The 22,226-nt window shown below is 51.0% G+C and overlaps 1 protein-coding gene across 1 annotated transcript in view; it reads left to right on the forward strand.

The window, feature by feature from the left end:
• The first annotated feature begins 4,570 nt into the window (after positions 1 to 4,570).
• Positions 4,571 to 22,226, forward strand: part of LOC142587803 (uncharacterized) — a 33,691-nt gene continuing 16,035 nt past the window's right edge. The window contains exon 1 of the mRNA XM_075699073.1: positions 4,571 to 4,732. Coding sequence (XP_075555188.1) covers positions 4,615 to 4,732 — 118 coding nt within the window. The 5' untranslated portion in view covers positions 4,571 to 4,614. The remainder of the gene's footprint in view (positions 4,733 to 22,226) is intronic.

Consider the following 22,226-nt stretch of genomic DNA (forward strand, 5'->3'; position numbering starts at 1 on the left):
ATTTATTTTCGTCTCGATAAAACGAGACGAAGCATTAAAAATAGTGTAGGATATACGCGTTTTTTTTTTCTGCGAACTGCGCAGCAAACAGTGTCGACGCCTACCGGATTGCTCAGTTTTCTACGCTAATGATTTGTAACCTGGACAAGTCATGTACTCTTGACATGTGCATAATGAAAGAGAAAAAGAAGAAAATGAGTCTTCTTGAAATAATAACTTGTAAAGTCGGCAGGTAAGCTCGTACACCTGGCAGTTACTTCTCTGGGTTCACGAGGAAGTGGATTCGAACCTCGGACAGCGACCACAAAAGTTTTACCAACCCTATGTGCCCACTGTTCAACACCCTTGGACCTACGGTGTATATTAACTCCACATAACCCTACGTTGATACAATCTTGACCAGGTGAGGTGGGTATTCACCGCAAGAATCAGAAAACGACGACGATCATCATCACGACTTTCATCATCACCATTTCATCGTGTTGATGAAAAAAAGAGAAAATAATGTATTCGATCACTTCATTGGTGCCGTTGTCAGATGGGAAGAGGACTTGGCCACCGGAGGTGCCGCGTCCGAGAGCTTACATGTACTCATCAACCCAACATCATTCGGTACATTCACACCGGCACTCCCCTCTACCCGGGTTGTCTGGGTTGGGGTGCTTTGGCTCAGGCCAACGGTCCTTCCCGGACAAGGGGGCTGCTGTGGTGCAGCGCGCGACTGGGCAGCTGCACTCAACACACAAACAGCCATGTCCGTCTTACAGGACACAAGCCTCACAGACCCTTGGATTGCTTTAACACAAGAGAGGTCAAGGCCATCCGCGGAGCAGCGTGACCGTACGAGGGTGCGCCACGGCCGGTTCCGGCTCTGGGTTCCACTGAGCCAAACAATACTCCGTGGATCGACTGTCGAGCAACCTTTGGAGCATGCACCATAACTTAATGGAGAGTTTTCCACCTGTCTCCCCAAAAATCACGGCCGGACAAGCCCACACTTAGGGAAACTTCTTGTCGCCCAAGTGATGGCGTTCCCGGATGAGATTGAACCAGACCTCCTTCCGTGTTTCGCAAGCATTTCTTGAAGGCCCTGCGCCTCCCTCCCCCCCCCCCCCCTGAAAACCGCTTCACAGCGTGTCAACCAAACTTGGTATGATCACTCGACAAGAAGAAGCACGAACTGGTTAATCGCCTGTTTCGGCAAAGCTTGCAAAAAGTGAGCAGTCTGATATGGAACACCTGGGAGACTGAAAGGGCTAGCAAGCCGTTGGAGAAGAGCTGCGGGAAGCAAACTTTGCGTAAAGATATGAACAGAATCCTCACGACCGCAACAAAAAGGGCACACTCCACGAGCCGGAATGGCATTGAAGGGCCTGTGACTCAACGGCAGGTATCCTCGCGCCAGGCGGTACATGAATGTAGTGCGCCTGGCGTCGAGGAAACTGGCCGTAATGAGCGTCAAGCTTGGTCTGTGGATGGACAGATCGTACCTTTGGCAATGCGGGGGGGGGGGGAGAAGTGGGGTGAGGATATCGACTAGTTCTTGGATTGGAGTCGAAACTACATCGACGCCGGGGTGAACCTTGTGGAGGCATACCAGAGGGTTGGCAGCCGCCGCGTAAATGGTGGACAAGGAAGCTGAGCGAGGGAAAGAGTGGAAAATGTGCTTTGCGAAAACGAACGGAGTCGGGTACTAAGAAAGAAAGCAGTAAAGCTTCGAATCAAGAGCATATCCGAGTTAAGAGCAACCTGGGTCCACCTGACGCGTAGCGCAGTAGCCACAATGCCCAGGTTGGGAATTCCGAGTCCTCTCTTATCCTTGGGCAACTTAAGCTGCTGCCGAGCTGCACAATCAATCGTCCCCTTCCAGAGGATAGAAAGAGGACCCTCTCCAAGATTACCTTAGTTGGGGTTGGAGCAGGAGACACACGCCGCGTACGCAAGGAAGGAAAACAGATGTGAGCGAAGAATTGTCGCTCGAGCCGTCAATGGACATGACAAGGCGCTGAATTCCTGAACCCTGGCTTCAAGTTTCTCCTTAGCTTGCTGCCGGTTTTCAGAAGACAGACCGTTTGGATCGAATAGAAAACCTAGAATTCGCAACGACGTTTTCACGGGAAGACCATGAACGGGCTGCGGACTGGACGGAGTGGAGGTCAAGTACATGGCTGTCCTTTTCGACCTATTCAACCTTGCACCACTTGCCGCGCAGTAACTGATTGTTACTGACTGTTACTGATTGTTCCGGACGAAGCTGATGCCTCGTCCGGAACGACAATAGACGAGTCATCCGCATAGGCAAAGAGTGCAACTGAAGGGGAACCTAGTGGACGTAGGAACCTGCCAATTCTACTGTCAAAGGACAACCTCTGAAGAAGCGGTCCAAAAGCGAGCACGTAGAGGGCAGGCGAGAGAGGATCCCACTGCCATACACCACGTTCCACAATGAATGCCTCCGAAACGCGATCCTGCATGAGAACAGCAGAAGTCGGTCGAGAATACAAAGCTTGGACCATCTGCCGAAAATCCACGCTAAAGCCAGCCTTTCCAAAACCCGGAACAGGTACCTATGGCTAATGATATCGAAAGCTTTCTCCTGATCGAAGGAGCACAGAATACCTGGAAGTTTCCTGGCATTTGCACATAGCGGACGGTCCCTGACTGCTAAACGGTGAAGCTGAGTGTAACATCCCTGGACACAACATGCCTGGTATGGATCCAAAACTGTGTTGAGTACTGGAGTGCGTCGCATAGACAGACACTTTGGTATGAGCTTGTAATCACAGTTCAGAAATGTGATTGGACGCCATGGGGCTCTTACATCGGTGCTTCTCGACTCATCCTTACAAAGGACAGTGATTAGCCCCTCTCAGGCGCTGACAGAGTCCCTTCACTGAGTAGCTTTCGTCAGGTTCTGCAGTCGACGGGCTCCTGCCCTTAGGGTTTGCTTCTCTTCGTCCTTCCCTTTGTGTCTGCTCAGGGAAAAAAGGGGTGGTGCTTTTTCGAAGAGGGCAATTATGTCGACATGGGGACGCCCGCTTGAAAGTTTCTCACACTTGACAGGTCGATCATACGGGAGCCACGAGGCCCTTACTTAATCGCTTGCGGTCTTGTGGTGGTCGATGTCTTCTTGGAAAACTTGGGGAGCCTGTGGAAGTATGGGGACGAAGGACTGTGAGGGCGAAGGACTCCCTCAAGCCATCCTTGAATGGCTTTTCCCTTCGCCTCCCATCACACGTACATGTGATAAACCAATAAAGAATGTATCAATCAATCAAGTATCAGCGCCTTCGTCAGGTTCTGCAGTCGACGAGCTCCTGCCCTTTGGGTTTTCTTCTCTTCGTCCTTTCCTTTGTGTCTGCTGAGGGCGTAAAGGGGTGACGCTTTTCTGGGGAAGAGGGCAATTATATCGTCATGGGAACGCACGCCTGGACGTTTCTCACACTTGACAGGTCGATGTCCAGGCTTATTCTGACAGCCTTTTCTGGGACGAGGCAAATTATCTTGTCATGGGAAAGTAAGCCTGAACGTTTCTCACACTTGACAGGTCGATGTCAAGGCTTATCCTGACAGCCTTTTCTGGGACGAGTTAAATCATCTTGTCATGGAAACGTACGCCTGAATGTTTCTCACACTTGGCAGGTCGATCTCCAGGCTTATCCCGACAGCCTTTTCTGGGACGAGGCAAATCATCTAGTGATGGGAACGTACGCCTGAACGTTTCTTACACTTGACAGGTCGATCATAACAACGTATTATTTTTTTATATACGGAATTTTACAAATTCAAACTGTTAATTAATCCGGGGAAAATTAACTGTACGCTGGGAAAAGTTCTCAGTTCGGGTAGCTTCGATAACCATTTAATACTGAATTAATTACTATGCTGGCATTTCGTTTACTCCAAAACGTCCAACTGTTTTCTGCACGAATTTACTCTCCATGACCTGAGATGTAGGTGAACAGGCGTTAGTTGTATTCTTTTTGCTTTTCGACCTGGCGCTTGTAGGACGTCATGTCATCCATCATTCGGTTATTTTCTCATTATTCCCCCACCTTAATCAGCACTTTTTTTTCGAGTAATTTTCCTCATTCATATCGCTTTAGCCCATATACAGGTGAAATTTAGTAGCAGCAAGCATGTGCTTCCAACCTGATCCCCCTAGCTCAATCCATCTATCTAGCTATCCTACTTTTCCTTTACGCGGCTTGGAGAGCGGCCTTTGGTTAAGCATTTCCACATTACAATGACCATTCTCAATGTCGTAGCCGGTACTGGCAGTGCTCATTTCAACAGAAAAGGTCCAGGTCTCCTTGTCCCCACAGACGTGGCTTCCGCGTCGTCCGTTCTGCGTACCCTTCGGCGTCCGGAACGGTTCCTTCTGTCGGCAGCCCCCCCCCCCCCCCCCCCTCCCCTGCACGACGGGGCGAAAGCGTGTCTGTGACAGGGACAGGCCCAATAGGGAAACGGGTTTTGACGCAAGGAGTGCGCGCTACCTAGAGCGCGGCGTTGCGGCCGACAGGCGCAGCAGCGTCAGCGGGAAAGGGAGAAAGAAAGAGACGCGCGAGCGCACCCCGCACTTGGCATTCGTGATCCGTTCGTTCCGCACCGAGGATGTGTCGCGCAAGTGCTTCGTACGCTACGCGGTGGTGGGCCCTCGTTGCCGCAGGCTTGGCCGTCGCGGCCTTCTGCCACGCGCTCGAGCAGGATGACAGCACCGACAACGCCACAGGTAAGTGTTCGAATCGCTGCCCCTCTTGGACGTCTTCGGAGATGTCGTGCCGTCCTTCTAGGAGTGCCCTCCTCTGCCGTAATTTGAGGTTGCCTGCTATCACCGGCCGCTGTTGAGCGTGGCAGTAGTGCGTCTTCTGGTAGAGTTTGCCGACGACGAGTACTGCCAGATGGAATGATGTCTAAATTTGAGGGAGCTCGGGCGGTTTGCTGTCTTTGACTTATATAACTGGCGCCTTCTTACATGGATCGCGGTGACGAGTGCGTATGGTGGTAGCGTTGTCGACAACTCCTGCTTGTGGATTGATGCCTGAATCTCAACGTGGGCAGTAGCTTGCACCATCTCAGCTTATGCGTTTTTGGAAGGTGTGTCGTTCTCAGTCACTGTGATGGTATATGTACTTAACTGTGGTCTGATCATCTTCTTGGAGTCATGCCGTCTTCTAGAGCAGAGCTGCTGTCTACTGTGTCTTATATTTATCGGTTGTTATACAGATCACTGCAATGAGTGCGTCTGTTGGTAACGTTGTCGACGGCACATACTGCTGGCGGATAGATGTGCCGATCAACTAGGCCAATAACTTGCCTCGTCTGTGCGCATGCGTTCTTGAAATGCGTGTCGCTCTTGGTCAGTGCGCTGTTGCATGCATGACGTGATCTCTAGGTCCTGCTATTAGGGAACATAATTATGCATTTTAACGTTCGAACTGCAACAGAATGCTCACTTTGTTTGGCTCGTTGATATATGATGGAGTATGAAGCTGCAGTGTTTGCTGCATGAGAGACCCCGTAGCTCCTGAGTAGAGGCATCCGGGTTAATTTTGACCATCTGGGGCTCATTAACGTGTACCCAAAGAGCAGTGCACGAGCGTGTATTGTTGCATTCCATTCCAAATCGGAATGAGTTCGCTGGTGTCGACAATCGAACCCGCGACCTCGTCGGTTTCAGCAGCGCAGCGCCATAACCACTGAGCTAACGCGGCGGATCCTGCCATTGGAGAAATCTAGAACCACTGCAATGAAAACGTCCTTCGGCGTTATACACGGGGTGTCGCCGATAGCTAGTCTGCTTGCAGCTCTACGGTTCTGGCATCTGGGTCCTGTCATCGGCAACAGCTCGGACTACAACAGCGGAAGCGTCTCTTTGGTCACAGTGTCACCCGTGCGTCTTGAGGTTGCATGCATGGAGTCTTGGCGTCGTCGGCGGTTCTCCGTAGTGCCGATCGTGACTTGAATAACCGTCGATGCAGACGTCCTCGTTTTATGTACACGCTCTCGGTATATCTCGGTCTCAGTCAAGGACGCCAGTTTCTTATCGATATCAGCTGTTTTTTTTTTCCTTTCTTCGGCTACACGTGGGAAGAAACCTGTATTTAAGCGTCTGTCAATGCCTGGCACGGTGTAGAACTGGCCCAACATCGAGGCACGCTCGTGCCTTGAGACCATATCAAGCGTGCCAGGTCAACGGAGTTGTTTGCGCGAGGTTCCAGTGTGGCGCTGTAGAATTGTTTGCGTCGAGTTGGTTGGCGTCGTTGCTTTCGGATTTTCCTTGGCCGTACATTGGCTGGTTGGCCGTCGCGTGGGGATTGTGGAAGTCTGACTCTGTCGCTTGCCTTCGTCGCTCGGTGTCTCTCGTCCTTTCTTTTTTTTCTTTACTGTCGTACTCGTGATAGTAATGCTGGCCGCATCCTTCGCTTGCCTTTGTTTCCTGATGTCGACGTACGACCAAGTTTAGGGCCAATTAATTTATGACACGAACCCTCAATGCAAAAAGAAACGAGAAGAAGGAAAAAGAAAATGGACGAATTTCGAGTTGGTTGCGGCTAGACTCTGACCAAAATATTCGTTGTTTCTTTCGGTTCATTCTTTTCTTTTTTTAAGGGGCATAATTAAGACGATGCTGACGCCAGGATGTTCATTGTGTTGGCTACTCGTTTTCACAGGCAAAACCTTTTTTTTATTTTTGTATCGAACATGCATTTCAAATTCTTGGCTGCTTGTTTTCGGCGACTACTGGTTTCGCGAAGCGGAGGTGTGGCAGCGTGCGCTTGCGTATACCGCAGGCTAGCGTCTTCAGACCTGAAGAGGCTAGCCAGACAGGTACATCCAGACTTCGGTAGACAAAAATGGCCCACTGTCGACTATGCTTTGGCTCGAGCAAAAAAAAAAGCTTTTGTCTGTGTCCGAAATCAAAACGTTGCGCTCCTCGGGCATGATGTATGATGTTATGGTTCATTCTGGGTATAGTTCTCCATAGGAATTGTCGAGGTGTGCCGAGCTACCTTAATTGTTGTGCCACAAGACGAAAGTGTCTGCAAGCAACGTGATAAGTACAAAGCACTCTGCTTCGGTAGCTTACGTTTTCATTGAAAAGCACAGAAAAACAAAGAAGAGAACGGCACTATGCACGTGTGTGTTTTCTACAGAGCAGAGAGAACAGGTAATCGTAACTTCGCTTTACCGCATGCAACATTTAGAATAGCTTGACGTTGAGTTCGGTGGTAAAGCATAACAAAACGTTGCGGCGCTTACATCGATTTACACGAAGACGCTGAAACGCATGCAGATACGAACCCCCCGACGTGTACGCTTTTCTATCTCCCGAAGATGCTTTCCTCTCTAAATAGCGGTCTCTCGAAGCACACCATCCGAATCAGTGACAATAATTACGGCGAGAATCGGCCACGGACGACTCGACGAACCCTTTCCTGGTTCCGAAGAACAGCGTCGCTTCCGGAACCAAGTCAAAGGCTTCCATTTCGCCTGCGCACATGGTGCGCGGGTGCTGTGACCTCTTCGCTTCCGCCGCCGTGCAGAACACACTTCCTTTCGGCCGCGTTGCCTTCTGCCTCGCTTCGCCCGAGAAACCGTGTGGTATCTCGTGCACGTTGCCTCGTGCTTTGCGCTTGCCGATGCGACGTCTATCTCGCTTCCGGCCTTCTAGCCTTTCCTTTACGCGCCTTTTTTTTATCTTCTTCGTTCTCGCGTGCGGTGATAGACGTCAGTGGGGCACTGGCACTGCGTAGTCGGTTTTTCGCCGCACTCGCGCTGCCCGCCTCCTCCCCCTTCGATAAGGCTCCCGCCGCATGCGATTCGGCTGTGCGCGAGGAGCCAAATAAAGGAATGCGCATGCGCGGACGAATAACAGAAGAATCAAATGGCAGCGATGAATGTCGGAGCCACGTTGAGGTACTCCATTTTCCGCCCTCGCATGGATTAATGGACATTTCTACAAGACTGTCATTGCTTTAGTTTCTGACCCAACGCACATGGGATGACCTTCGTGTCTGCTTTAAATTTCTCCGCCATTGGAATGTTCCCAGCGGGAAAGCGCAGAGACCTGCAGGTTTCTGAATGAGCACATGGCGCTGTAATAATTGAGCGATTTCACTCAGCTTTAGAGATCTCTGAAGAGCAGGTTTGAAGAGGAGGCTGTTGTCTCTCTATACTAGCGATATAAGCGCTGTGAGGTGATTAGAGAGCGTAAAAAAGAAAGACGTGGTGGTTCTAGAAGATCACCAAGAACTTTATTTTGTTTTATACGAGTCTCCTCCCCAGCGCTCTTTTGTTTTCTCTAATTACATCTATCGGGTAAATTTTACGTACCAACGACGGGAATGTGCAAAGTATCCGTCCACATCGAAGCTTTTGTGCGATCCCGACTGCATTATACACCTCCACTTTGCTCGACACCTCACATTCTTCTTTTGCTGAAGAATGATTTCGCAGATCTTCCTTCGCAATGTTTTCGAGTTTAGGCAAGTTGAGCTATACTTGAACGCATCGCTACTATAGCACTAAGGCAAAGGCGAGGAATGAAAGTGCAGTCTTCTCGAAGCCTTCGGGCGCGAACTCCGTGAAAATATTTTCGCATAGCTTGGGAAATGTAGCCCAGTTTAGCGTTGTTCTCCTGGAGTGCGCTTCTACAGTTTGAAACGCTTAATTCCAAGCCGTGCGCCAAAGCTGCACGAATGCGTATAGCTTCTTTCTTTCTTCGCGTCTCACGGGACCGCGCTCCCAGCAAGCTTTTGAGCCGATAGCGCACTGACTTGCAAGTAAGGGGCTACTCTTCGGTGGATCCCACACTGTACATTCCCGCTATACTTCGCTGAACATTACCAACTGTATGTGTACGCTTGTACAACCTGCGCCACCCGCGTCTTATATCACAGGGCGAGGTACCAAATGCAATGGGAAAGAAAGGGTTGTAGCCGTCTTAAGTTATCCCGGAACGTTGCCGGAGTCGTAAGCATTCCCTGTAACACCACAGTCGGTCCGCTCTTTGAGGTCGTAGACGCGTTCAGCGCAAGTCTGCGCGCCCGCGGTAAACACTTCACGCATAGCAAGGTCGTCCGCTCATTTCGAACGTCGGTAACGAGCAACGCGCACGCGATGGCATCCCGTGCAATTTCCGTCTCGCGCTAGAAGCTACATATAGAGGTTCTTTACGGCACACTCGAGACGCGACTTTCATTTCGTAACGATTCGTGCAGTCAAGTTTGAAACACTGGTGCGTTTGTGTGTCAAGCCGGTTCGACACGTCGCAGGACGCGGCTAGTCTGGAATCGTTTGGAAACTTGCTGGAGAACATGGATGCGGATAGCTGCTTCACGCTTTACAAGTACAGCATACCCGCACCCGCTTGTGGAATTATCCCGGATGGCGCTCATCAAGGCACGTCGTTTGCTTGTCAGGAGTGGGGCTACGCCGGATCCGCCCACGCGACTACCATATCTAGTCCAGTGGTCCGTGCTATATTGATGCGTGTTGGAATTCGGTGAACGCGTAAGAAACTGCATGCGTGTGTATTTCACCATGCATGCGAATTTAATTTAATTCTGGGGTTTTACGTGCCAAAACGCACGCTTCGATTGCGAAGCACGCCGTACTGGGGAACTTCGCATTGATTTCGACCACCGGGGGATCTTTAACGTGCCGCAAATGCGCGGGACACGGGCGTTTTCCGCATTTCGCCCCCATCGAAATGTGGCCGCCGCGGCCGCGGGATTCGATCCCGCGACCTCGTGCTTAGCAGCGCGGCACCCTAACCGCCATGCTGCACCGCGGCGGGTTTAACGCGCATGCTTCACACCTTTTATACAGCAGTGCTGGCTTTCAAAATAAAAACGTAAGAAAGTGTACCAACCGCACGAGGGCGGTAAAGGAAACGCTCGCAGGACAGACCAAGGCGCATGCGCGCCGCGCGTTGCGTACGAACGCGTCAAATTGGAAGTTGTCGAACGAGCAGCCAAGACAATGGGTATGCAGATGGACTCGCCAGCGCGGCAGCCACCGACTTGTATACGTATACCGCGTCCGTGGGTCTCACGCATTGAACAGCCCCGATATGAATAAATTCAAGGCTGCGCTGCTGCTCCCCCGCGGACGGCCTCTCGCGCTGCTCGCAACACGCGGAGCGGTTTCACCTCGGCAGCGCGGTCAACATCTTAACGCGCGTCGCGGTAAATCATCCGGCCTCGCTCGCTCGCTCGCTTCCGAGTCTCGGACGGGCGAAACTTTCGAGAACGTTTCTCAGCTGTCGCCGCGGGCTTGTCCGCTTTCGGGGGAACGACGCAGAACGTAGAGACGGGCGCGTCTTTTTTTCACTCGCTCGACGTGCGCATTTGGCCGCCGCGTCGGGTTTTTTCCGCGAAACAGGCCGCACGTATCCTTGAAGGCTGTGCCGGACGAGGATGCTAGTATATTCATCGCGCATCGAGATCCCGCGAGGGAACGCGTGTACGATAACCCTCTCCTCCCTTGCTTGCTTCGCGGGAGACCGCTGTTCTTCCTCGTATGCTTGCTTTATTTGCAAAGTGTCGGGACTCTGTGTGCGCGCCAACCCGGCTTCTTTACATTTCTGCCTCGCGCCGGGGCGATGGCGGTACGCGATATCTGACGCTGAAATCGCCGCTTCAAATTTGCATAGCAGGATGTTTCTTTGTTTATCTTGTCTTTTTTTTTTTCCTTTGCTAGCTCGCCCGACGCCATTGGGTCACTGGTAGAGATTCATTTGTTAAGTTTCTACTTGGTGGGCGAGGGTCACAGTTTGCGGTCGCATATCGAGCTCCGCGCTCTTTTCATTTGAGGCGAAGGCTCATTACGGAGAACAGCCTATTCAGTTTCTTTTTTTTCCTTGGTGTGTGTGTGTGTGTGGAGAAAGGGGGGAGAAGGGGCCATGCGGCCTGGGAAGGTCAACCGAGGCGTTGCTCGCGACTGACTAACTTCACCACGTGACCCAACATAAGCAGCAAGCGCGTGCCGTCTTGTACAAATATTGGACTCTTCGGCCTCGTGCAGACTCCATTGCATGAACGAGTAGCATGACTAGTCCCGCGACAGGGACCCCTACAGGTCACCGATTTATTTATTTATTTATTTATTTATTTATTTATTTATTTATTTGAGGATATCGGAAGAGTTGGCGACTTTCATCGCTGGCTTTTCCACAACAGCTGACTTTGTGATCTGCTGCACATACGGAAATAACGCGAGGAAGCGGGCAAAAAGAAACGCACAAAATGATAAGCGCTTGTTGTCGGCGCGCTTGAATCTATGTGCAGTTTAGTGGGCTGGATAGGACACTTGAAACAACGTGCACATAAGCGTTCAAGAGAAGAAAACAAGGCATTGAACAATACCATGGCATATACAAAGTAAGTATCAACGTCAAATATGGTTGAACGTTGAGACAATTACAAAATTAATTCGGAAATTGCGAACCAGTACAAGTTACACATACCGGTGCACTACAAGTATAAATGAATACATGAACAATCGAAAGAAGTAATAAGGGAAAGCACGTATAAAATAAAATTGTGGCAGAAGTCATTGACGATGATCTCCAAAGTCAGTGCTAGCTTTCTGTGTAACTTGCTGCGTATCGCCGTGCCATCCGTGAACCACGGAAGGCTCATGGACACATCAGCGAATACACGAGGTGGCGATCTCGCCGCAAACCACAATGCCAAATTATACCACGAAAGAGCCTATCTTGTCGTAATCACAGCACCCCAGCTGAAACGGCGGCAATATCCGTGCAGTCGCATTGTCACATCCATTCTGGGGGATGGACCAAGAACGGGCACGTACCAATGTTGCAAACGCACTGCCGAAGCCGAGTGCGCAGCCGTAGAGCCAATCGCGCATACCCAGTGAGTCAGTGACCCAACTTGTCTACCGGGCCAGCGAGCAGCATTTGGTTGTCTATCCGGGCACAAACCCCCGCGGCCCATGGACGTTGTCTGCTCGGCAACGCAGCGGCCAGCACACACACACCTAATGAGCCAAGCTGACTCTCCTCGTACCGGTTTTTCTTGCGCTAGATTGACCGGCGTCCGTTCAAAGTGAGCGAAGCAGCGAATGAAGGCTGTCGGTGTGAAACACAAACGACCTGAATTGCCTCATTGAGATATGCAAGTGTCACTCGAGAGTTGCCGCTTTGGGAACCGCCAGTGCAAACGCGGTTTGTTTGCTGCATAGGTAATACATGGGCCATCTTCGCAGAGCGTCCCTACCTGCATAGAAGGGAAGACGAGACATCGTTGTGTCGACCAGTGCTGTCATTAATGCTTCTGCACTACAACAAAGGGCAGTCACCTCACGGGTGCCGTCATCTTGAGATTTTACGCCAACTATTTCTCAATTTAACGAGCAGTGAAGTCAAAGTAATGTGGTCATAAACACAGAACGTACCTGTACAATCACTTTCCTGCTCGCGAACCGACGGTGGCACCGCACATCTTCTTTTTTTTTTTTTACGCACAGTAAACGGCCGCGTTAACAGGCCAAGTGATCGGCACTCAAACGCTCCCTTAAATTCGTCGTTTAGAAACCATCTCCGCGCACGTGACGTACGAGTTCGCGCCGCACAGGCCCACCCGGCGTTTCCAAGGAATTCAAAGTTCGAGCTGGCGAAAGGGCATGTTTACAAAACGAGGTCAATGACAGGTCATCAGCGGGGAAGAGGCGAAGAAAAGAAACCCGATACCTTTTGGCGCAGGTAAGTACAGGCAGAAGCGATAGATATCGCAAACCGGATAAACTCGCAGTAGTCGTCTTTTTTTGAAAGGCAGCAAAATGGGCAGATGGAACAGACGACGCCGGGACGCTGTCCGACCTATTCTCAAAAAGAAAAAAAAGAAGGAAAACACACGGACACGCGGCATTCCGTCGGCTCGGTCGCTTTGATGGATCTTTAGCAAAGCGTTCAACTTGCAGGGTGCATATTTTCGGCTGGACCTCCGGCAGCGTCCAAGAGCGCTTGTCAGCTTTGCACATCCTCCCGAAGAAGAAAAAGAAAGAAAGAGTGCAGAGAAAGAGGGTAAGCGAATAGCCCTCGGTATTCGGGTCACGTTTCGCGGCCTGCTGAAGGCGAGTCTCCATGTTGTCGGCGTGCGGTCGGCCGGTCGGTCAAGCTCCTCAGAACCGAAGGCTTCTGCGTTCGAAGAAAAGCACGCGAACGAACGCGTGCAAGAACGAGGGAGAGGGAGAAAGACGGGAAGGGGGGTGGGGTGCACTGGAGCGTCGCTCGAGGCAGGCTTGGGCCATGCGGCGTTGTGAAGACGGCGAGACACACAGACACAGTGACCAACAGGCAGCAGACGGCGTCGCCCGCATTGGCATGCGTGTTCTCCGCACATCGTGACAAGACTGAGGTTCACGGGGACATTGGACACTTGAGCTGAGTAACACTGGTCGAAACAACGGAAGTCTTAGAAGCCAATGTTTCGACAAGGCGACTTGACTATGTGAGGGCAACAACTGCTTTTCTTGGCAGTGTTTACGTGATCTCTCACTCTTGGGCACTCCCATTGGGGTTAGGAAAATAAACGTAGAAGTAGAGAAGGGTGAGGGAAGTCGAGGCGTTCCAAAAAAGCAGTTGCGCTGACTAGAGGCAATTCCCCTTGTCAAAACGCTGACGCAAGCCTGGGGCAGCCGGAGGCAGCTTGAGGCTCAAGCCCTACATAAACCGCTGTTGATCTCTTCACTTATCGTAGTTTCTTTACGCCAGTTGAGTGACTCGCGCTGGCGACTAATACTTTATGTCCCCGCAATTCGCAGTGCACAAGCAAATATCGACGCTATTCAGCGTGGGCGTCGCTATAAATGCAAATAATATTCGAGCAATATAACACTCACCGTGGCCAGTTCCAGACCTCTAGTTCGTTGGCATGTGTTCAAACATCTGAAATCCCCGTGAATTGCGCGATTCGCCGCCTTTTGAGGCACTGCATGAGGCCTACTCTGAACGAGGCCTACTCGAGAGAGGAATCTATAAAAGCTGCCAATGTATACGATCCGGTCAGAAGGCTCGTCTTTTGTGGCTTTTCACAATCTTTCGGATTCCATAAATGAATGTGCCTGCGTGCAATTCACACTCCATGTTTAGAGCGCAAAACTTTCCGCATCGCGACAATTATAAAAACAAGAACAAAGAAAAGTTCGAGAATTTCTACAATTGCCTAACGGTCTCCTGAACGCTCACCGCCAAGTGTAGTACACTATGCATTCCATCATCTTTATTATTATTATTATTATTATTATTATTATTATTATTATTATTATTATTATTATTCACGAAATATGCGATACATACACGAAACTGTGACTCAGCAAACGTTTTTTTTCCCTCGCTTGTTCTGTTGTCAAAAGCATGTGTCACTTTCTGTTGCGGCATATCTATGTCCTCTTATACACCGTAAAGCTCGGCGACTCGGTAACGGCGAACTTATTCCATAATTTCCAATTGGGCTCCAAACTCGGATATTATGGTGGCGAATTGATGTACGTCGTTCGTGAATTCGAGGGCATATTAATATAGTCTCGCGGAATCAGTCTATGCTGCTTAAAATGTTGCTTTATACACTCGTGGTACGATTGTATTGAATTCTGTCGTTTTGTGCGTCCCACCCGCGATGTGATTATGAGGCACGCCATCGTGGGGAATTACGAAGGAACAGCGCCAACGAAGACGATCACAAGTGGGGAGAACGACACAGGACAAGCGCCAATGTGATCGACTTCGTTGGCGCTGTTCCTTCGTAATTCAAGTACGCACCATCTAGCCCAAATGAATGTTGTCCTGAACATCGTGAAGGATTCCGGCTTAAATGTGATCACCTGGGGTTTTTAACGTGCACCGAACGCACGATAGACGGGCGTTCTTTTTTTTTGTGCATTTTGCCCTATCAATTTCGGTCGCTGCTGCCGTTGTCGCTTTTATCTGCTAGCTACACAGGCGCGCTGTACTGTGCTTTGCGACACCTAACGCTGCTGCGCCCCCTTGATTTACAAACGTGCATCTACACTGCATACTGCATGATATGCCGCACTCCAAGCATTTTGTTCGGTTTTTCACGAGGTGGTGTGTGCAGGCTTTCTTCGTTTGCTGGCTCTCGCCTACCGGCGAGTGCGAAACGGACAGCGTTCGACAGAAAACCAGCGATGGCCGTGCAGGAAAGAATTAAGAGATAGAGAAAAATAAAGCAACGCGGAGGATGCTTTGCGGGAACCTATATCAACCTTATAGTTCGCGCATGGTTGTACAGATGCTAGATGTACACACACACACGCGCACGCACGCATGCACGCAATATGAAAAAAAAATATGAACAGAAAAAAAAAAACACGGCTGCGACGACAGCGACGTTAGCTCTCGACTACGTCTCCCAGCAAGCTGGGTTTCACTGGAAATCCACCGCTGCCGTCTCGGCCCCCTATCGCGTCGCCGATCTGGTGCGATTCGAACGTGCGACCTTACTCCGCCGCCGAGTGGCGCTTGTTTTGTCGACGGAATTTCGCGGCCGCTTATTGCGTTTTCCGCGTTGGCTGCCGTGGCGCAGGCAGTCGTGTGGGTCTTATTACGCTCGCTCTTTTTTTTGGTCTATTGGTGCGGCCGCTTTCTCGACGTATAATTTACTCCGACTCCGCCGTCGTGTTGCTTCGGTCGCGTGTCGGTCCCCTCCTTCTTCTGCTTGTTTGTTTCTTTCGCTTTGTGTTGTTTTGTCTTACTCGTTTTGTCTGCACATTTCTTTTGCCTTTCGCCGTTTTTTTTTTCTTGTCCCGCTCGCGCCATTGGGTGCTCGCGTGTCTTCCGCGTTTCGGCGGCCTCATTCGCAACGCATGTGGTGTGCTCACCGTTGCTACAGCTATCGTGCTGTAGCAACGGTGTAATTTCGTGAATGCCACCCGGAGCTGTTTTACTGGAGGGTATCCCGGTCTCCTCGACTTTCCAATGGGCATCGATCGCACTCGCGAATGCCAGCGCATACGTTTCAAGACTGCAACCCCATCGAGTGTGTGTGTGTGTGTGAAGTGATTTTAGAAAAGGAAACGGAAGAGATGAGTGCAGCGCCGTAACTAAGGAAGCCTGTGCCTTTCAGTGCATACTTGCTCATGCGTGCTTTACTTTGATACAGCGTTTGGTTGGAAGCTGCAGATCGCGTCAGCCAATCGGCAGCGTCGACGTCCGATTGCGCGCGTCTTCTTAACGCCGGGCGTGAGCGTCATTTGATCGCTCTGGAACGTACGCCAGGATGTATCGCAGCTATTCGGGTCGTCGTGACTGACATTATAGCTCTCCGAGGCCGCATCCGCTTTTCCTTCGAAACCTTCTTCCAAGGTAGTCGTGTTATGTCGTTTTCGCATTCTTACTCAGCTTACGGTCCCGCCTGTACTTCTATTCCCTCCGGCCCCCAATTCCCTGTTCTATAGCCCGGGAATCTCTTCGCCGACGGAACACAGGTATCCCAAGCCTCGCCTCATCCCCCCCCCACCCCCCGCAAGTACTTAATACAGTTCGGGAACACGCGCCCAAGTTCACCGTTCTCGAGAGAACTGGACCAACGCAACCACACATAGCTGCATTTAGCAAGGCCAAACGTGTTTTACACGCACGATTTGTAGTATTCATACATCTGTAACAGCAGACTCGTACAGTATCAACGATTTAATAACAGTGTATGTAATCTTGGCACATCCCAAGTACACGTTACCGACGAATCATTTTTATTTTTACTTCCTTCCACAAATTCGCACGAAGGTAAGCAACGCCAAACATCGACTGAACGGATTTTGTGAGGTTCGTCTATCGATTATTGCTTCGCGCATTTGCTCGACTGCCAATACACTTCCACAAAAAGACGAACTCTCCCGACTTTGCAGCGAAATACCAAAAACGCTCACAGTTGGTTGTAGTTTTACCTCATTTCTTCTTTACATATGACGTCACATCTGCGCGACGAAGAGGAAGCGAGCGTCATCAGAGAAGAAGCCGCGCCAGTTACAGAACGCCGCAAATGCGACCCGATCTCGAGCGTAACCTACCCATGTCTTACACGAACGTCCTCCAGCTGTAAGCGGATGTAACGACATCGCACCGTTTTCGCGGTAATCGGCGGGGATGGCCCCTCGATTCCCCGCGCGGAATGCCAAGCAGCTGCAGGAGTACGTTCCTCGAACTTGCCTCAGAATCGGTATAAAATCGTTTTTTTTTCCTGTCTCTTCTCTCCGTATTTACGAACACGTACGTCAAACAGAAGCATCAAAAGATATCTTACAGGAATGCTCACAGCGTAGCGCGTCTTGCTGCATGCGTCGCCTGGGGCGGAATTTCAAGCAGTGTCGGATTCCCACGTTGGACCGCCGAGGAGCGTGCGACGATTCTCATTTCACGCTAGGCCGAGCGCGATATACGCACGCTGCGGGAACCCGTAATCGTCAGTCAAAATCACCGACGAAGAACAGAAACAAAAAGAGACGCCGTGCGAGGAAAGAAAATGTCTTCGCTATGCAATCCTCACGAGCACAGCTGTCTCCGCAGGCCGATACGTCTAAAGACTTGTCTCTTACAGGTTGAATCGAGGGTTTGTACGAGGCGGAGGTTTTGACTGGGCGTCGTCTGTCCGGGTGTTATATAACCGGAAAGTTATTCTGGTCAGTGCTCAATTAGTCAAAGTACGCGAGATACAGACGCTTCAGAGCCCTTAGCAAGGTTCCTTGGACAACCCTACAAGGGAAACCGTAATGGCCACCGAGATGCATTTTCTTTCGCACCTTGACTTGGTCAGTGGGCCGCGATAATACGTTCTTAGTTGGCTCGAGTTACCCGTGAATAAATTCACCAGAACTTTGCTCGATTCACTCTCGATGAAGTTGTACGCGTCGGACTGTAACGCGCTGTCACCGTCATCTTTCAGCTGGATCGGCATAATATTCGACGTGAAAGAAGTGAGAGGCTAAAACGAAGGTAGGGGGAGGACAATGAAGGCTGGAACCTGGCTGACTGTTCTGCACACTGGAGGAACCGGGACAAAAATAACGGATCACGGGAAATTCTCAGACTCGAATTTGTTCGACGTTTGCGTGCGAATGCTGCGCAGAAGAAAGAAAAAAAAAAGTACGAACGGTCTGAGACGCAGGCAGGCACTTCCTATCGAGTCTAATACTGCTCGAGCAAGCAAATTTGATCTCTTCGATAAGGGTATCTTTGCCAGTTATCATAGTCAAACAAATCAAACTGCACTCACTCAAGAAACTGCAGCGACCACTGAGAGATTGTACTTCTAGTTTATTTAACCAGCTCAGGGCAAGCTGTTTTGTCCTTCGGATGTTTTAATTATATAGTGTTAGTACAACTTTTTCTTGCATTTGGCCATTTAGCACTCGCCAGCATGAATCGCCAAATGCATACATTTGAGTGAGCCGTCACTTCTCCCAGCTTCTCCCAGCTTCCGCACAGTAGAGGTCGTTATAAGGATGTCTCATTTATGGTACAGCATTGCTAACGCGTACTCGTTGAATTTCATTGTGAAGTTCAGGGTGCCGAGTCTGCACAGTGGGTCATATTTGAGGGACTCTGTAGTGGCGGGTTCCGGATTTATTTTGACCACCTGGGGTTCTTAACGTGTACCTAAATCTAACTGAACAGAGAGAGAGAAAGAAAGAAAGAAAGAAAGAAAGAAAGAAAAATAATGCGGCCTTATTTCTGCTTCCCCGACAGGAAGGGTCGAATTGCGGAGCCGGGACTTGAACCCGCAACTTCTTACACAGGACGTAATAGCCACTGAGCCCCCGTGGCGGTCAGCGTGTGGATGTAACGTCTACATGCTTACGTGCGTGACCATATATATGTACATAGATACATCGCTCATCGCCGTTAACGTAGTGTTACTAGCACATCTGAAATATCGCAAGACGCTTCGAAGAACGCGCGATCCCAGTACTTTGGGGGCGCTCTTGTAGCCTTGCACCCCCCCCCCCCCCATGTAGTCGGACGCGCCCGGAAGACGCGAGGCTCGTGGCAGCGTAGGTGGCGGCGGGCTGCGTCGTCCCCTCATTTGCTTATCTGGCTGTAGCAGCGGCAGGTTCCGTTTCTTGCCAAAGCGGACACGTCAGCGCCTTCGTAATGCAGGAGCCACCCTCGTCGTTTCTCGCTCACCAAACGACGTCAGCCCCGTTTCTTTGTAGTAGCCGCGACGCCGGGCGGAGTACTTGAAGACGGAACGTTGCGCAAACAAGATCGTGATATTTGCATGCCGGAAAGAGGCGTTGCGTGCATGAATAAGCGTTGCGTCGTTTCACCCGTTGCACGCGCGGCTGGGTTCAAAGTGAACTTCAAGGCCGCGGGCGTCTCGTAAACCGCGTGTTACGATTGGCGTTCAGCATTTGTTACAACCCGCGGCATCCCTTCTCGACGGTTAAGGCTTCGCCGGCGAGCGTGCTGTTATGATAGGCCCTTCACGCTGCACCGTTGCTTTCTGTGGACCAGGGATCTGGCGACTTAATCAGCGCAACCAAGGCTGACGGGCGAGATGAGCGCCTGCCTGGACTAGACGGGACCCGACATATACTGTGACACGCAAACAAGTACATGTAAACTCTCAGCATGTAAATTTGTAAATAAACCACCCTTTTTTTCATATCTTGGACGTCGCCCCGGACCGCTCGATCGCCCGGCATCTCGCACATCATCAGCCACGGAACCGTAATGGCCGCTCCGACACCGAGTCGCAACAACTGGTTGACCGCGGTGGGATACGCTACCCTGGGGCTCAACACGCGTCAGCGCCCCCCAGGGCTGCGCGTGCTCCTGAAACAATAACGCGGCCTGCAGGGCATATGTGTACTCGTGTATGTGCGAGGGGCGCGTTCACGAAGCTCGTATTATCGGTACCACGAATTGGAACATGCTCACAGGATGTGCATCAAAATGAGCGAACGTTTCTCTAGTCTTAGCGGAATACACAAACTGCGTTTCATATAGTACCGTGGAACACCGCGAGGGCATCAAAACAAGTACGGCAGCGTCCACGGCAGCGTCCAACGGGAAAATTGGTTCAAGAACGAGCTGGGGGAATCCACTTTCTGCGCTTCTGGGGACATACTGGCGAAGAGATTCATGCCGAGCTGGTGGCGATGTACGGTTGCCCATGAGAAATTTTATGTTCACGTTCATTCCGCTGAAATCTAAAAAAACGTAAATCTGTCAGCAACCCGGAAATGAAGGGCAAGCACAAGCCATGGTAGCCATGCGATTCTTTGTTGACTGATTCTATCTTCTTTAGAGGGGGGGGGGTCGGTGTCATTGATGAAGAGGCCAAACAGTGTCACAGCATGTTCAAAACCAAGTCCACATTATGGGGTGCAAAGTGTTGCGTTTCGCCTGCGACACGTGGTTTTGCCCGCGCGACTGCGGCGGGGCGGCAGACATTTTGGCCCGAACGTCGTCGCCGCAACGCTCATCGCCAGGTGTTTCCAGGCGCGACTGCGGCGATGCGACCGCAAAGGATCACCCTCGCATTCCAGTCATTGTGCCAGAACCAGGCGAGGCGAAAGCAGGGATCATCCTCTCATTACAGTCATTGTGCCCGACCGGCAGCGCTACAACAGGGTGCTACGAGATCGTGCTCGACATGGTGCTACGGCAGCGCTACAACAGGGTGCTACGAGATCGTGCTCGACATGGTGCTACGGCAGCGCTACAACAGGGTGCTACGAGATCGTGCTCGACATGGTGCTACGGCAGCGCTACGACAGGGTGCTACGAGATCGTGCTCGACATGGTGCTACGGCATCGCTACGACAGTGTGCGTCACCATTAGCCCATTGTACATTCACGTGCTCGTCTTTTGAGGGGTTCCTTCTTGCCCTCAACTGCGAGAGTATAAAAACAGCTGCCCCCGGACGCCAAAAGGAGGGCTCCGATTTCTTCTGTTGAGTGAAGTGCTCTCCCGTCTCTCTACTTCGGTCAAACCTGACCGCCAACTCTTTGCGATGTTAAAATAAACAAGTTGTTTCGTTGTTACCAGTCGACTCATGCTTTGCCGGGACCTTCGGATGCTTCCAGTTGTACCCCAGGCCGCCAGGCCAACGCTACCCTTGGGGCTTGCGACCCAGGTACAACCACGGGCGTCAGCGCCGAGTTCCCAACAGATCGTACCAGCGGTGAGATCCAAAACATCTGGTGGCAGCGGTGGGATCGCGACAACGGAGGCCAGCAGCAAAGAGATGCAGTTGACTGTATGCTGAGCAGCTCAACGACGATCCGGGAGCAGTGCAACGAGCCCTGTGTGACGACTGGTTGCCTGCAGCGGAACGACTACGCGGAATTCCTGCCTGCGAGGTTTGGTGAGTGCGGGACTTTCTTCTTCTGAGCTTTGCCAGGCTTTTGTTAGTGTCAGAAACAGAGCTGGTAGTTGTGGTTGTCGTTGCTGCCGGGTTAGTTTGCGGCAAGACAATAATAGGCAGTAGAGAAAGCAGCATTCAGAGCAGCCATGGATTTGAAGTCGTTGCGCAAACCGAAATTGTTGGAGCTTGCAAGAGAGTTGGGTCTGGATGTCTCGGACAAACTCAGAAAACCAGAACTGCTAAAGGCTATTCTTGAGTTAGAAGCTGAGGATGACGAGCTGTCGGAATGCCTTGAGACCATTGAGGAGAGGGAGACTGCAAAAAGACAGGAGAGCGAACTTAAAGAACAAAAAGAGCGAGAGCAACAAGAGAAAAAAGAAGAGCGCGACCGTCAACACGCGTTGGAAATGAAGCGTCTCGAGATTGAGATGGAACGCGCTCGTAATGGAAGTCAGGCACACGGTGCAGGAGAACGAGTATTGTTCAAAATGACTGACCTGATGCGGCCGTTTAAGCTTGGAGAGGACATTGGTTTGTTCCTGGTTAACTTTGAGCGAACGTGCGAGAAGCAGGGGTTCTCTCGGGAAACGTGGCCACAGCGCTTGCTCACTTTGTTACCCGGCGAGGCGGCCGACGTAGTCGCTCGCTTAGATAGAGAGGAGGCAGAGGATTTCGACAAAGTAAAATCGAGTCTGCTAAAAAAGTACCGGCTGTCTGCGGAGGCGTTCCGTCGGAAGTTTCGGGAAAATGAGAAAGGCAGAAGTGAGTCATATACAGAGTTTGCGTATAGGCTTATGTCGAACATGCAGGAGTGGCTCAAAGAAGAGAAAGCGTTTGGTGACCACGATAAAGTTCTGCAGTGTTTC

This window comes from Dermacentor variabilis, chromosome 7 (assembly GCF_050947875.1).
Source record: "Dermacentor variabilis isolate Ectoservices chromosome 7, ASM5094787v1, whole genome shotgun sequence".
Classification (NCBI taxonomy): domain Eukaryota; kingdom Metazoa; phylum Arthropoda; class Arachnida; order Ixodida; family Ixodidae; genus Dermacentor; species Dermacentor variabilis.